The sequence below is a fragment of the Lepisosteus oculatus genome, chromosome 29 (assembly GCF_040954835.1).
Source record: "Lepisosteus oculatus isolate fLepOcu1 chromosome 29, fLepOcu1.hap2, whole genome shotgun sequence".
In the NCBI taxonomy this organism is placed as follows: Eukaryota; Metazoa; Chordata; class Actinopteri; order Semionotiformes; family Lepisosteidae; genus Lepisosteus; species Lepisosteus oculatus.
The window spans coordinates 6544036-6559505 of NC_090724.1; the positions used below are offsets into that span (position 1 = coordinate 6544036).

The 15470-nt window shown below is 47.6% G+C and overlaps 2 protein-coding genes across 7 annotated transcripts in view; both read right to left on the reverse strand.

Moving 5' to 3' along the window:
• Positions 1–15470, reverse strand: part of hnrnpm (heterogeneous nuclear ribonucleoprotein M) — a 102036-nt gene that overhangs the window by 51598 nt on the left and 34968 nt on the right. The window lies entirely within an intron of this gene.
• pip5k1ca (phosphatidylinositol-4-phosphate 5-kinase, type I, gamma a) overlaps positions 320–15470 on the reverse strand; it is a 50690-nt gene continuing 35539 nt past the window's right edge. For 3 of the 6 annotated variants that reach the window (XM_069186118.1, XM_069186115.1, XM_069186119.1), the window contains 8 exons: positions 15398–15446; positions 14917–15001; positions 14559–14720; positions 14160–14298; positions 13486–13518; positions 13172–13270; positions 12185–12326; positions 7534–8988 (listed from right to left, as the gene is read on the reverse strand). In XM_069186118.1, coding sequence (XP_069042219.1) covers positions 8818–8988; positions 12185–12326; positions 13172–13270; positions 13486–13518; positions 14160–14298; positions 14559–14720; positions 14917–15001; positions 15398–15446 — 880 coding nt within the window. In that variant the 3' untranslated portion in view covers positions 7534–8817. The other 3 variants (XM_069186116.1, XM_069186117.1, XM_069186120.1) reach the window with 3 other exon arrangements.

Below are 15470 nucleotides of genomic sequence, written 5' to 3' on the forward strand. Positions count from 1 at the left end.
CTGAAGGGTGTTGTGCTACAGCGGCATTGCAGGTCTGAGATCTATGATGTTTGCGAGCGTAACAGCGTGAACGGTAACAAAATTGAGAGAAAACCGATCGAGAGAGATGCCTTTGGTGGGGTTGCGGGCGGCAGATACTAGTTTATTTTTCTCTTGAATTTGTAAAAGTGTTAATTTTTAATATTACTAAACAAAACTGAGCAAGTGGTCATGTTGCAACCCACTTTTATATTTTAAATGTCCCTTCTGTCCGCTCATTCCTGAATTATGGCTACAGTAACTCGCGGTGGATGTAAATAAAAGGCGAACACTTCAGCCATTCCATTTAATATTTTTATTCTTTTTTTCCATTTATATTTTAAATGTACATTATACAGACACTTTATTCAGAGTTAAAGTCACAAACTTACATCTTTCATTTCAGAACTTAAAATGATCCTTCCCAGTCAACAGAGAAGACCGGTTAAATCACGGATTCTTTCAAAGATAATAAATAAATAATATAGAGTGAAGTCACTTTTACTAGTTTGCAATCTGAACCGTCAGCTGCTGCTACAATGTTTCGTTTACAGAAAAAGGAGCTGACCCGATGGCATTAAGAGAAAATGAAAAAAATAATTTAAAAAAATCAGAGCTATTCCTTCCTGCTTAATGCCCCATTAACACAAACTTTAATCTTACAAAGAAGTGAAATACATGATATTCAAAAGAGATAACAGTGATTTCATATAGTACAAAAGCTTAGATGATATACCCAGCTACAATATGGCAATAAACGTCACACATCCGAGCTACTGTAACCTCAAGACTTATGCAGGGGAAGGTTCATGTGATCCCAGTAATCTGGACAATCGAACTATATCACTCCTTGAGTTTGACCAGTGCATGATGTGCAATCAGCAGTGAGCAATGATGACAAACAGAAAGGACTTCATCTGGATCTCATGCATTCACATTGCTTTGACACCCAGCTACGGTTTGTTAGTGTAGTGTGATTTTTAATATTCCTGCGTTATTGCATACCCTTTTAATACAGAGTAGGCAGGCTTACACAAACCTCAAGCAGAGGTAATGTACAGTACATACAAGAGCCTCATTGATACAGCAACCTCCACCCTCTGGTCTCATTTCCAATGGCCTTGTGACTGGACACCCCATGAAGGGGGCCAAAGGCAACTGGGCACAGAAGAGTACCCCAAGATTGTTGAGCCAGGTAAACCCACACCTGAGACACACACTTTGTACAGGACCCCAGTAGATCTGGGCGGTTTCCCAAAGGAAACAGTTTCCCAGCTACCAGCTCTGTCAGGCATGTCGTTTTCATCAAGGGCAAAACAGATTGTGGTGTATACCTCACATTGCACACAAGCAAAATGCTTATTTCTCTGTATGTCACACCCCAAGCACACAATTCTATGTATGTATTACACATACATAAAGATGCACAAGATGAATGCACAGAACCCTGTGGTATTAAAAGGAATCAGTGAAGCAGCCCCACATTGTCCCCAAAACACTTTCACACTGGTGGAATGAATTAAATGTCTGATCCCATGCGAGTGCTCACAATAGGTCACAGCAGTACTCTTACTTCAACGCAGTAGGGTTCAAATTATACACCGACATCGGGGTGCATTTATTTACATTGAAAACACGCTACTTCTTAAGGAAATGTATTAGCAGCAATTAAAAAAAAAACCTGGGCAAAAGTCACAAACAGGATGCACAGTTCCTGCACCTAGGATCGTGAACAGTATGACTGTACATCTCTGTCCCAGGCGTGCTCCCTCTAACCTTTTAACTCCAAAACAGCTCCGATTTTCAGACAAATCAAAGATCATTGCAAGCATCACTCCGATATCAGCATGAAGTACAGTAGATCAGATATGGTTTATAAATCATGTCTCACTAGCAGCCTACCAAAAATAAAATAAAAAATATTCTCCAATTCAAATGGAAAATATATTTATATATTTATGTACACGTCTCAGGAACTGAATCATGGAACCTTCAAATAAATAGAATCATCACTACACTGGAAACCTAACAATGCTTTTATGTGTCAATTCTCAATAAGGCATTCAAATATCAAGTAGCTACACATTATAAATACATTGCTGTCAACACCTTTTTGTTAATTCCAGCAACTAATTATAACTGGCCACCGCACATGGGAGCGGTTAAAAATAATTTATCTTTCCTCTTTGAACACCCCCCCACCACCACCACCACTCTTTTATGGAAGGACACAAACGGAACAACGAAAGAATGAAAATAATTACTGAGAAGCTGAGGGAGCTCATTACCGTCCCCTCTCCTCCGGAAGTATCTTGTTATTACGAACATGTCACACTACACAGCATTGTACAAAACAGACAGTCATGTGCTTATGAAAAATAACTTGATTGTGAAAGTGCTTTCCCTATATACACACACGAGGGGGGAGGGCTCACTGTCCGAACGTTTCAATGGCATTCCTATTAAACCCACAGATGCAATGGGACTGTCCCGTTTCACAAATCGTTTCTCCCTTTGGGATCTCACCTGTGAGGATTCCTATTGGCTTGCCTAAACCACTCCCTGTTCCTTAGCCCCAGCCCAGCCTCAGCCTTGCCAACCAATCAGCTTCTCTCTATGAGAAGTGAACAGCCAATCGTCTTCTGGCGGAGCCTGGAGGTTCCCTGGCGCAAGGCAGTCTGGGACATCCGGGGGGGGGGGGGGGTCACAGACTGGTATGGCCCAGTAGTGTGCCCTGCTATGATATTTTCCCACGTGCCGACACAGGCGATCTAAGACGAGGAGAAAACGGAGAAGGGGGCCACGCCGCCTAAGCAGAAGAAGCCAAGTTTGCTTGATAGAAATACGCAGGCAGGCTGCCCAGTTGTGGATACAAAGCAGGACACACTATAAGGACCCCTGAAGCCACAAAGAGGGCTGCCTGCATGGCTGCAGGAATCTAGAACTAACAGTTACACCCCTGAAATAATCACCCATTGAGCAGCAAGCCATCCTCCAATGATGGATACTACACAGAACATCTATCGGGGGATCTATTTTTATCTAGTTTTATTGCGTTAATAACATTCCTTCAAAGGTCAGACAAGTTTTGCTGGACTTCTCCCTCCTATTCCCTCATCTCTTTAGATGGATAATGCAGTTTCAGTGGAATATTAAGTACCCGGTTTGCTCTTGCATTGTCCTGCTACAGAAGCAGACCAAGGTGACCACATGTTCCGTTCTTACTTAGTGGTCAAGTGCATCGCCCACGTCAATGAGTGCCCTGCATGTCCCAGTCAATCACAGTGTCTGCAGCCCGTCTTCATTATCTCCGGGCCGCGGGTCAGCTGTGAGCGAGCACAGACACCTCCCATCAAGCCTCCTGCAGAGCTACAGCTTGACCTCAAGAACCCCTGACCGGCGCCCCTTGCTACACCCACTGCGTCACCGCAGACGGGACGGTTTCTGTCCCGACCGCGGGCGGCAGGATTGCCGAAATGTAGCGAACTCCAGCGAGCAATGGAGCAGTAAGCATGGTCAAGCAAACAAAGACATCGAAAGCAAAGAATGTTCACAAACTAACACGGTATAGCCAAGGACTGGGCCAAGTTATCAACAAAATCTGTCCTGATTGAAAACCCAAATAAGTTAAAATATTATTCTAAGAAAAGCTGTAAAGAATCCCGTTAGAAATAACGAACACTAGATTTCCCCCATGTGAAGCTCCATGTCACCTCCATGCTACACCTGTGCTGGAGTGGCTCTGATCAGACAGCTGGTCAGAGATATTTCTTGCCTCGTCCCCTGCTGAACGGGTGTCATCGCATCAGCAGGGAGGGTTAAAGGGGAAGCCGAAAGTAAATCTGGGGCCCTGACAGAAGACAAGGGGAGACTGTAGCTGAACCCCCCAGCTGAGCAGCGCGAGCAGCACCAGGGAACGAGCAGATCACAGGCCTTGGCCTCAGGGGGTTCATCTTTCTTTTCTTTTTAGCAAAGAAACGGCTACGACACCAAAAGAAAAGAACAAATGACCGTTTGGACCAAACGGAGGAACAGACCATAAAAGGAACAAAACGGCAGCAACTACCTGTAGCGTGCCCTACGCTGTGATTTTTTTTCTTCTCTCTCTCTACGGAACGCTAAGCAAAAGTGAACAAAACCAGTTTCACAGTATTTAAAAGGGTTTTAAAAAGTGCAATAAAAACATAAAAAGACAAAACGATCCACGCGTAAAGACTGAAACGTTAGAACTTTAGTTCGCTCTTTTCCAACGAAGTTCCTTTCCACCGCCATCCCTCTCCTTCGGCCCAAACTGGGGCTCACGCGTCTTCAGTCTGTGGGGTGCCTTTCTCCGTTGGAGGGTTTCTGCGTTGCGTGGGGGAGAGTGGATGGAGGCTGACGACAGGGCGAAGGGGGGACCTGCCGATGAGAAGGAGGCCCTTCTGCCTGGGGTCGCCCCAGTTTGTGGGTCTGGACACTCATCCTCATCCTGCTGGGCAGGGAACTCTCCGATGCCACATACTCCATCAGAGGGGAACCCCAAAAAAATCAATATAGCCCCAATGCTCTCCACTCCTCTCCTCTCTTCTTGTTCCGGCTTGCATAGAGTTTACTGCAGGGAGGAAAGAGAGGCAGGATTAGAGGATGGCGTTATCTCGTCTAGAAACCAGCAAGTGCAGACTGCTGTTAACAGAGGCTATTCTGTAGCACAGCTTGTACACTGCAGTGTGTGAGGAGTACAAACTAATGTGCTTCACTGCATTGGACTGACTCACAAGGGGCAAAGACGCAAGGCAATCTGAGATACTTCGTTGGTATGGAGAGCGGTATAGAAATATAGGCTATATACAGGATACTAGAGAAATATGAAACAATTATATACTAGCAAATGTCCTCCTCTCTTTTGTACCCTTTCTTTATGTTCTAATATGAAACAGTCACAATGATGTTATTTAAGATGGAGAAATTGAGATTCTCTATATCCTCAAAGTGGGTTTGACTATGTCTCCTCTCATCCAGGTGAGTTTCACACTACAATGAGTTTCAGTAAGTCAAAAGAGCATCTTGCATCTGATTCTCTGAAATGCTCTGGATCAGGCCCTGTAAAAATATATATATATAATTCAGCTCTACTTCCTGGGTTTAATACCAGCTGCGTCTGGGTTGCCACTGATTGGAAGGATAGTTATTGATCTTAATTTACTATCGTTACTGAATTCGTCAGCTGATTCCAATTAAGAAAAATCCAGACCATCATTACTGAATTCATCACCTGATTCCAATTAAAAAAAACTCCAGATCACACTTCATCTTCACACAGTTACTGATCCACCCTGGACAACGAAAATCTACTCTCCTCCTTCCTAGGCAGGAAAGCTGCTGTCCTCAGCTAACAGCACTTATACCAGGATACTGGAGGGGGCACGGACTGCAAATTGCATGACTCAATCCCATGAAGTACACCTCTCCATGGGGCGGGGCGGTGGCTGTGTGGCTCAGGATCTGCGCCTGTGGCTGGAAGGTTGCCGGTTCAAATCCTGCAGCCGGCAGAGGAATCCTACTCCATTGGGCCCCTGAGCAAGGCCCTTAACCCCAACTGCTCCAGGGTCGCCGTATAAATGGCTGACCCTGCGCTCTGACCCCAAACTTCTCTCCCTGTCTGTGTGTCTCATGGAGAGCAAGCTGGGGTCTGCGAAAATACAAATTCCTACTGCAGGAAATTGTATACAGCCAACAAAGTAATCTTATCTTATCAGGCAACCCTTCAGAAGAGCTCCACTCCATTGTGCTCCCACAGCCCTGATTGCAACCAAAGTGCAGTTCTGTATGACAATCGGACAAGCTATCGGGTCCTTCCTGCAAAGATTTCACTTGTAGCCATTCAGGGAAGTGACAGATGTGATTGTGCAGCTTTTTAAAAATAGAACCCATTTCATAAGCTTCTTCGTATTTATGTGAAAGAATCAAACCTTTCCCCTTGAGCTGCTGATGACTGGCAACAGCTGCTCAGTCACTGTGGCAGGAGACACCTTCAGTCGGTGCTTTCCAGAATTCCTTAAGCTTGTATCCCAGATCTGAATGTCGTAATGCAATGCACTCATTCACCCTGTAGTTTTTACTCTTAAAACAGCCCTCAGTTTGAAACAGCAAATTGCTTTGCATCTCAGTGAAGTTTCCCCATGGACTCCAATGTGGTCTTGGGCAGATGGTCAGTGTTCAGCTACAGCTCAGACAGCTGGAGCTGAGCTATAACCCTGTGTTACCCTACCACACACCTCCAATGACTCTATAACACCCCAACACACGATTCCTGAAAAGAGTTAAATGAGTTTGCAATCTGGAAACTGCCCCCACCTCCAGGAAGCAAGATTACTCTGACAACTGGACAGAAAAAAAGCCGTTCATTTTCTCTAAAGCCAGGACAGATATCTTCGGGAGCCAGGAGTGAGGTGTGTCCCATACACACCTGCGGCTTCAAAATGCAACCCATTACCATCGAGACCAGGCTGGGCCAAGAAATGGAATCATGTATCACTGCATCAGTTAAAATGAAAGAATGAGCAGCTGCTCCTGTCAGCCTAACAGCGGCTAAAACTGCAGAGGTAAGATAATTCCCCCCCCCCAAGACAAAAAAAGAGCCTTTTCTCTGCTCAGGTTTACGTGGACTGAAATACGTGCACCAAAATTCTTTTGGGGGGGGGGAAAAGAACGAAGTGCAATAAGAATAGTGTCCTCAAAGACACAGGGAACAAGACAGGCTTTCACAGGGCGGATCTCATGAGAAGCTCTGGGGTCAAACTACCCACAGAGCAAAACTGGGGAATTTGCTAGCTCAACACTACAGAGCACACCACGCCAGGGCTCCCACAATGCTACACGGACTGTTCAGACCGGGAATTTCAGCAGGTTTCCCCGGCAGATTGCTCTCATATAAGCGTCGACTGCACGGGATGTCAGGACATTCAGCTTTCTACAACCGCAGGAGCTCCAGGACCTGTGGGAACCCTGTGCTGTTAATAATGATAATTATTCATAATAATTGCTTACACTTCTATAGCGCCTTTCTGGACCCTCCATTCAAAGCGCTTTACAGGTCATGGGGATCCCCTCCACCACCACCAGTGTGCAGCCCCACCTGGATGATGCGCCAGTCCACTCCCCACACACCAGCTCTCAGTGGGGAGGAGAGCAGAGGGATGACGCCAGTTCAGAGAGGGGGATTATTAGGAGGCCATGACTGGTAAAGGCCAATTGGTCAGGATGCCGGGGTAACACCCCTACTCTTTTCGAGAAATGCATTTTTAAGGACCACAGAGAGTCAGGACCTCGGTTTCACGTCTCATCCGAAGGACGGCGCCTGTTTCGCAAACTGCAGCCCAAGACCACGGAAGGCGGGAGGAGGGGTGGGGTTGGGGGGTGGGGGGGCGTGGATATCTGTCACTTACGGTTTCGCTCTCCCCGTCTGACACGGAGGGGGGCGGGGTCCCATAGTGCAGAGGGGAGTACACCCAGCTCCTGTCCTCGGGAGGCTGTTATAATACGAGAAGCCACCAGGGGGCGCAGCAGATTAGCCACAGACGGAAAGACAGCCCAGAAAGACAGGAAAGAGAAAAGAGAGACCTGCATGAAAAAAGGGCTCATGAAAGAATAAAAAAGGCGGAAAGGAGAGCAAAACCTCCAAAGAGGACTGAAAATATGGAATTCACCACCTGCCTCCTATATACCTCTATTAAGAGCAAGCCCAATACCACTGACATTTTTGAAGATCGAATACTTGGCATGATCATTTTTTTCACTAAAATCGAAATTCTTGCTTTTATTTCCCTGCCCAAGGGTACATCCTCCCTACCAGGGCAAAACATTTCACAAGACCCAACAACCACCTGATGGGATTTTCAGCTCTCTTATGCTCAGCAACTGCACTGAAAAACTAGATTTTTTTAGGTTGGAAAATAATGCAGACAGTCCTCCCTTTTTTCTGTCTCCCTTTTCTTTCAAAAAACACTCCCCGACATCTTGTGTGAATGTGAAATGAGACGGAGCTGAATTATTGAACCGGACCCCTCTGGGCAGGAGCAGAACCCCGGGGCAGTTCTGGAACAGCGGTCCACTTCGGGGCACTGGAGGAGCCTGTTGGTCTCGTGAGCATGCCACCAGAAATGGGCCTCTCCTGATTAAAGCACTCCACAGGGCTGAAGACAAGGAGAGGACATCTCTTACAGCACCATGTGAGTGGCTGAGGTCTGTTTACCATGGGATCTGCTTTTCCTACAAGATATTAAGAAACTGCTGCTCTGATGCTGTGACAATCAGTGCAGTACAGAACCACCCAGAGGTGTCTACAGCTATTCCCTGTTTCTGATGTCCATTTCCACCACAGCTGAAGGCTTAATAAAGTATTAGGCTGGGCAGGCATGAAGTGTCATGTCTTCTCCTGCACATCTGCCTTGGAAACTGCAGCTCTTATGGGTCTACATAATTGACGATGCAATGGTCTTCACACTACTGTGCCGCCCTCGAATCTGAATGAATCTTTACCGCCCCTAGGGGAATCGTGTCTTTCACATCAAGAGCTCATCAACACAAAATGTACACAAGAAGATTGCAAAACAACAGTAGTACCAAACTATGATACAAAACAGCACTGGTCAAGATTAGAACTCTTCAAGGAGCTTCAGATTAAAAAAAAAATACAGGCAATTAGTTGCCCTTACTTGCTCCTTTGCCCCCCTGCCTTGCTGTTAGATCTGAGAAGCTAGGAGGCTATTTTTGGTGGAATAGGCCGCCAGCGTGGCTCAATCGCTCTCCGACAAGGAACATCTAGGAATGGCAAGCATGACAGGATGGGGTGCGAGCTAGATCTTTAAGGGACCTAGAACGGGCAGGGGTTCGAGAACTGTTTCCCTCGGAACTTACGCTAGAGGCGCTGCCCGCCTGGCGCCTGGCACGGCGCAGCACGGGGGAGTACACCCAGCACCCGCCGTCCGAGAACTGACGGCGCCGCAGAGCGAGAGGAGGAGGAGGATGAGAGAGAAGCAGAAAGACACAAACACAAAATGAAACACAGCATGAACGGAGCAGGGGCACGGAAGCAAACCAGGAAATGAATTAAATTAAGAGATGAATGAATGAATGAATGAATGAATGAATGAATGACAGGTTAGCTGCCCGTCCCAGCCTGCAAACCTGCACCATCTCCCCAAGGGTCCTCTAGGACGCACCTGCCCCAGCCACCATTAGGGGGCGCTGTGGTTAGAGCCGAAGAAAAGGTTGGATCAGGGAAGAAATGAATAAATGCAGTGGAGGAAACAGAGCTGTGATGCAGGCATGGGTGCCCCTGGAGAGCCTGGTGTTCCGCACAAGAGGCTGATTATGCTCATTTTGATTATGCTAATGGCACAACGAGGCTCTTAACGAAGCTTGCCTTCTCCCCGCCATTCCCTTCCTGCTGCTCAATGAGCCCGACCGGAGAGTCCTGGATCCTGCCTACGACACACCTTGGGGGAGCAACACATGGAAACGTTTCAGCAGCACTCAATCTAAAGCACTGCAAAATGCCGATACAAGAACACTATTCCAAACCCTCAGATCCAGGGGGCTTCTTCAAAATGAGCAGCAGACACACCAGCCAGGGGACACAAGTGAAAACTACAGGGGAGTGTATTTAAAACGAAGAACCGAAGCTACTTCACCCGAAGGGGGGAGTGTGGAACAAGCTACCCAGCCATGTGCTTGAAGCCGATCTGCTGCCTCCTTCAGGAAACGGCTGAATGAGATTCTCGGCTCAGTTAGCTACTGACTATCAAACAGGGTAGACGGGCAGAGTGGATCTCGGATCACTGTTTGTAGCTGGATCATTATTCAATGAATGTATCTCAGTAATGATCCTTGAAAAACTCTACATCAGAATGATTAACATATTCCACACAGGAGCAGAGAGACTTCCTGTCTCCTTTCTGGTAAATATTGTTGGGCGCCAATGAAAAAATGTCTGTGTTATCTTTCTACCAAAGGATGCATTCCTATAATATGAGCACATCTTAGTTTTTTTTAACAAAAAACCCCCAAAATTCAGGCCGTAAAGAGTTTAAATGGGAAGAGGGGACAAGGAACATGAGTGTATTTTGGGGGGACTGTGGTCTCACAACTGACTAGTCTAACCGGAAATCTGTAAAACAAATTGAAGATCCCATACAGGCCCTTTATTTGTATCTGCAAGGATGGATAACCGTGGTCCTAGAGAGACAAAATCCAGCAAGTCTTTATAGGTTGTTATTATTCTGTTGATTTCTAAGTGCTTGGAACGATGGAGGCAGAAAGTGAAAGAGCTGCCATCTTTCTAAAAGCCACTGGCCTTGAAGGAAGACATCACTTCCTCGTCTACAATGTCACTTCCTGTTCAAAACCATCTTCACGTTCTCTGCCTCCACAGTGCGAAAATTAGGAACATTTTCCCCTGTTACACCTGGGGGTGGGGGAATGGAGGGCAGCTGCAGTGTAACCAGGTGGGTGTGCAGAGTTACACACATTTAGATCTTAAGTCAGCAAAGGAAATTACATTAGAACAACACAAAACTGCCCTCAAGACAGAACTTAGCACAGGTTTGCTGGCTTTACAAAGAACCAAAAAACACAAGGCATTCTGGAGCATTTCAGTACCCGTAGACATAACCTCAGCCAAAACCACTAGACGGCTGTTTCTAAACAGGTGTCTACATTCAAAAAAGAAAACATGCAAGAGAAAAAGCATCCACACAACCACAACAGAGCAGGGTAAAGGGGCATGCTGTGAGCGCACTGCATTGCAACATGCTGTCTGTCTACAGCTTCCCTCTTTCAGCCTGTGCCTTTGAAGCACTTTGTTTCCGTGACACCTCGGCTGTGCCCAGCCTAGAGCGAGCGTCTGCGTTTGTTTCTGCAGCTCGACTCATAGGGGCCCAGATAGCACCTTTATTTTCAGTGCACGGAAGCTGAAGAAAGACAAGCCTTGAGCAGCCCTGAGTCCAGGCTGAAGTTAAAGAGGAGAGCGGAAAAGGTAAAGGAATTATTCTGGGGTTAACTAGGATTCTAGTCGCCATCTATGCACAAGACAAAGAAATAGAAATCCATACAAGAAACTGCACACTGTCGGTCAAACACGCGGTTTTCTCACCCTACAGCTCCACAGACTCATCCAGACAGCTGCCCTGAAGAACAGCCAAGTGTTTATCCTCTGATACACAGCCAGACAGCCGCCCCCAGAGCTACAGGTATCTTTACAGAGGGCTCTTCTGGGATACCGAAGAGGAAACAGTGAGTTTACCCGCCCCTACCTTGTCAGAGAGGGCTCATTCACTACCCTCCACCTCACGGTCTGATCTCTGCACCACTGTTAAATAATTTAAAATAATTCATATCTGTCTTGCAAGAGTGGAGAGGTTTCTGCTAAGACCTAACATCTCAGCATCTCTGTTCAGCATGGAAAAAATGAAGACATTGCATATGTTTCTTGAAACCCTAGCAAAGAAGTCTTCAACACAAACATGGACCTTGTCCTGTTGTGTGGCTTATTTAAAAGAACATTCAAGAACCTCGTGCCTGCAAGACCCAAGACTCCTGTGTCAACTCTGACATGTGGCTGTTTGTTTCAGAAGAGCTGGTCTTAGTCCATATTCCACACAGCCTGGGCTTTGAGCTCTCTTAAAACAGTCACAGAACACAGCTGTGTCGCAGTGCTGTGTTTTGTGAGTGGTGTATCAGTGCCCTTGAATCAGTTAACCCAGTCTCTTGTCCTCAGAGGACTATAGGGTTCTCTGGTGAAACCCATTAATGATCTCAACCAAATCCTGATTATTTTAATTACTCAGGCAAGTAAGAAATGCCTAAAGGTTCTGAGGCTCAATTCCAAGATTGCCTCAAAGAAGGACTTTTTTTTTTAAATCCAACCGAGCTGTGGAAAAAATCTTCTCTGGAAAAAAAACTAGGAGCCTTATGCCAAAGACTTGTACAAGCCCTCCTCTCCTGCACCCTCAAAGACATTTTGGCGATAGAGAAATGCAGCAGCTTTGAAAAACTGCAGTTCCTTTTCAACATGGATGACCTACATTTTGTTCATACTGAATGCGTAGTTCCAGGGTCTTTCAGTGGATAGGAGGGGGGGCAGTTAAAATCAAGTACAGATCAGGCCTGTGTTAAGACCCGGGCTTACAAAGTAGATGTCGGTGATTGGCACGTCCTCTTCATCTTCTACAGAAGCGTGGCTGGTGGACTCAGACAGCTGGCTCGAAGCATCGGGCTCCACCACCACCTTCGGACTGGGCGGCACGGAGGAGGAGGCTTCTGGGATATAACTGGAGACAAAGACACACAGGAAGACATGGACATTAGACATCCAAACTCCAGGGGGCGCTGTGGTGTCACTGAAGTATTCCACTCTCAGCCAAGGGGAACACAAATGTCCTTCCAGGTCTTCCCACAATCACTAAATCTCCATTTTCCTCTTTCCTTCTTGAACTCCCCCCCCCCCCCATTCCTTGGTAAGAGAGACATTCTGATGGTATTTAAAGATTTTCTTGTTTAAATTTAGGATAATGCAGATTTTAAAGGAACAAGTAATAGGTTTATTCCATGCTGAAAAAAAGAAGAAAGAGAACACAACGTTTCGGCCGTGGAGCCTTCTTCAGGTGTACGTGCTTCATATTTATACAGGAAGGAAGCTTCTAAAGACAGCTGGCATAACTGAGCAACGGGACGCTGGTACAGGTGCAAACAGCATCATGGGGAGCATGACCGGCGCTGGCTGACAGGAGACACCAGGGGGCACTGCACTGGCCTAGGCTCATCTCTGTGTCCGTGATGGTTGTGCATGTGTGAAAGCACCTGGGTTTAAGCTGTATGGCACACCTCAGTGTCCACGGCTGCTGTCCACAGGGGTACGTGCCGCAAAGTCAGTTTTGCGTGTGTTCTGCCATGTTTTGCCACAAGGTTGCCCGAAAAGGCCAGTCAGCTTTGTATGCAGCCTTTGTTTCGAAACGGCACCAGCAGCTGCGTACTGCCTGTGGTGAAAAACGGGTTTTGACACGTGCTGAGGTTTCCGAGGATGGCGCCGTCAAAGCGTGTCGCGGGAGGGCTGTGGGCTTGCGCCAGGCCCGGGCGGGCGGGCGGGCGGGGAGCTGGTGAGGCGGTGAGGGGATACCTCCTCTCCAGGGAGGGCCGGGGGACGACGGCGGGCTCGCTGTCGTGTCTCTTCAGCTCCACCTCCACCGTGATTGTCTGCAGGTCCTCATCGTGGGATCTGCGTGGATAAAAAAAAACCCTCACAGCGCTGTTTTCACCAGCCCTGCGCCCTCATTTTTCACACTGGAACTGACAAGGGGAGGCTGCCCAGGCTAACCCTGAGCCTGAGGAGGACACAGCAGCACTGGAGGTCTGGAGGCGAAGGGGGTTTATTTTTTCGGTTTATTTTTTTGTTCGGTTGTTAAAAGTCTGGTTTTCTGTGCTCGTGCTCACCTGCCCGCGTGTCCACATGACTGGGTGTGTCTCCTGGAAAGAGAGAACAAGCCCGGTCACCATGTCGAACTGCAGCCACACCGCCTCGAGTACAACACTTTAATACCTGGGCCCGCTTGCTCCCTGCATGAAACACACATGTCTGTGCTGCTCAAGTCTCAAGGTGCACCTGCAGGTTCCTCAACCATACAGGCATATCTCCGCCCTCGAACCCTGAGCCAACCCTAGCCCTACCCCTCATGGGAAGTGCAGGGCTAACACAATGAACCAGCTGGCCATCTGATGCTAATGTCACCCGAATCCAAGTGTCACCCCAAAACTCCTGGAGTTGACAGTGTTTATGTTGACAAGACATTTCCATCTCCTGAACAATGTGGGGGAACCAGTTCAAATGGCAAACAGATTGCTAGAATATACAGTTAAAAGTGCAGAATCTAACCCAAGGGATGCTCAAACTGTAAAAGGTTTCAAGTGTTCTGACAACCCTCTATTATAGTCTGGTGTGGGAGCTTGCAAAAAATTGGTGGCTGTGAACTCCCTTCTAGCTCATCTCTCTACTCAAGCTGCACCTCCAAATCGTGCCAAGAAAATCATCTCAGACCCCCCTCACCCAGCTCATTGGTTAACTGTTGGGGTGCCCTATGGCCCGTATTGGGGGTTTGTGCTGAGGTTACCTGTAGCGTGGGTGCTCGGAGGAGTCCGAAGGGGAGCGCTCAGGGATGGACAGCGAAGTCGAGGAGAGCGTCGTTGCTATGGACGCCGTGGTCGCTTCTTCGAAGGAGGGAGGAGTGCAGGGCAGGTGGTCCGGCCGACCTGCAGGAGGCGACAGAGAACGGAAGCTCGGCAGAGTTCGGCGCGCAGCTTTCAGACTTCGAATGACGTGCCGCTACCTAGCCACGCCGCCCAACAACGACACCAAAGAGCATGCTGGGAAAAACGAAATGTTCCTGCACCCCGTGGTTTTCAGAATCAAACACGGACATTTGTGGACAATTCTCCGCGACATTTTGCTTTTCTATTATTATTGCCAGCCAGTTCCTAGCCAGGACCAGAGGCCTGGCCTGAGCGGTTACCCTCGTCGTCCAGAGTGGGGAAGCTCCTGGCCCCTCGCAGGTCGTAGATGTTCTCATCCCTCTCGGAGGGCAGCTGGCTGGCAGAGAAGGCGGCTCCCGGGCCAGTGTACTTGGGCACAGTGAGGGGCCCGCGGATCTTCTTGGAGGGTGAAGACTTCAAGGCTACAGTCAGAGAGGACAGATCGACAGAGGAAAGGCAGTAGGGTTCAGTCTCTGGAGCCAAACTGAAAAACACACCTCCGGCCCAATTTTAGGATGCCTCAACCAGATTTCCAGATGGTTTTACTTTACAAAACCAAAGTTGTGCTCGGAATACAGGGCACATCCACCCGCCCACCTCGTGCAGAGAGACACTCACAGGAGTTCTTTCTGAAGACAGTGGTGCTCATGAATTTGAAGAATCTGTCAGCATAGAAGCTGGGCCTGTGGACTGATACCGTGTCCTGAAACAAAACACAACAGCAGGGACGCAGTGTGAAGATCGCAAAAAGAAAAAAAACCCAGGATTAAATCTGATATATTTGCCCTGACTACTTTTAAAAATGGGTGTTTGTTGCCTTTTTTCCCCTCATGAAGGGAGACTGGGGAAATTACAGAAGCCCTGAATTCAAAGTGTAACCAGACTTGGGGTCAGACCGATGACGCCCTGGCACACAGCCTGTGTTAAATAATTCAGTTTAGCTGGATCGACTCCTCTCCCAGGTTGTAACGATCTGACCTCGTTTCTAGTGTGGCAGCTATCTGCGGCCTACATACTGCCCAGCAGGAAAGCTGTGAAAGGAGGGTAGCATTCATCACAAAATATAGGACTACTGAAGTACAGAAAACGTTTTACTCACTCCATCGTGAACTAGAGCTTTCCAGGTGTGCTCCAATTTTTTGATTAGCCTGTGAGGGGGGGGGGGGAGAAAA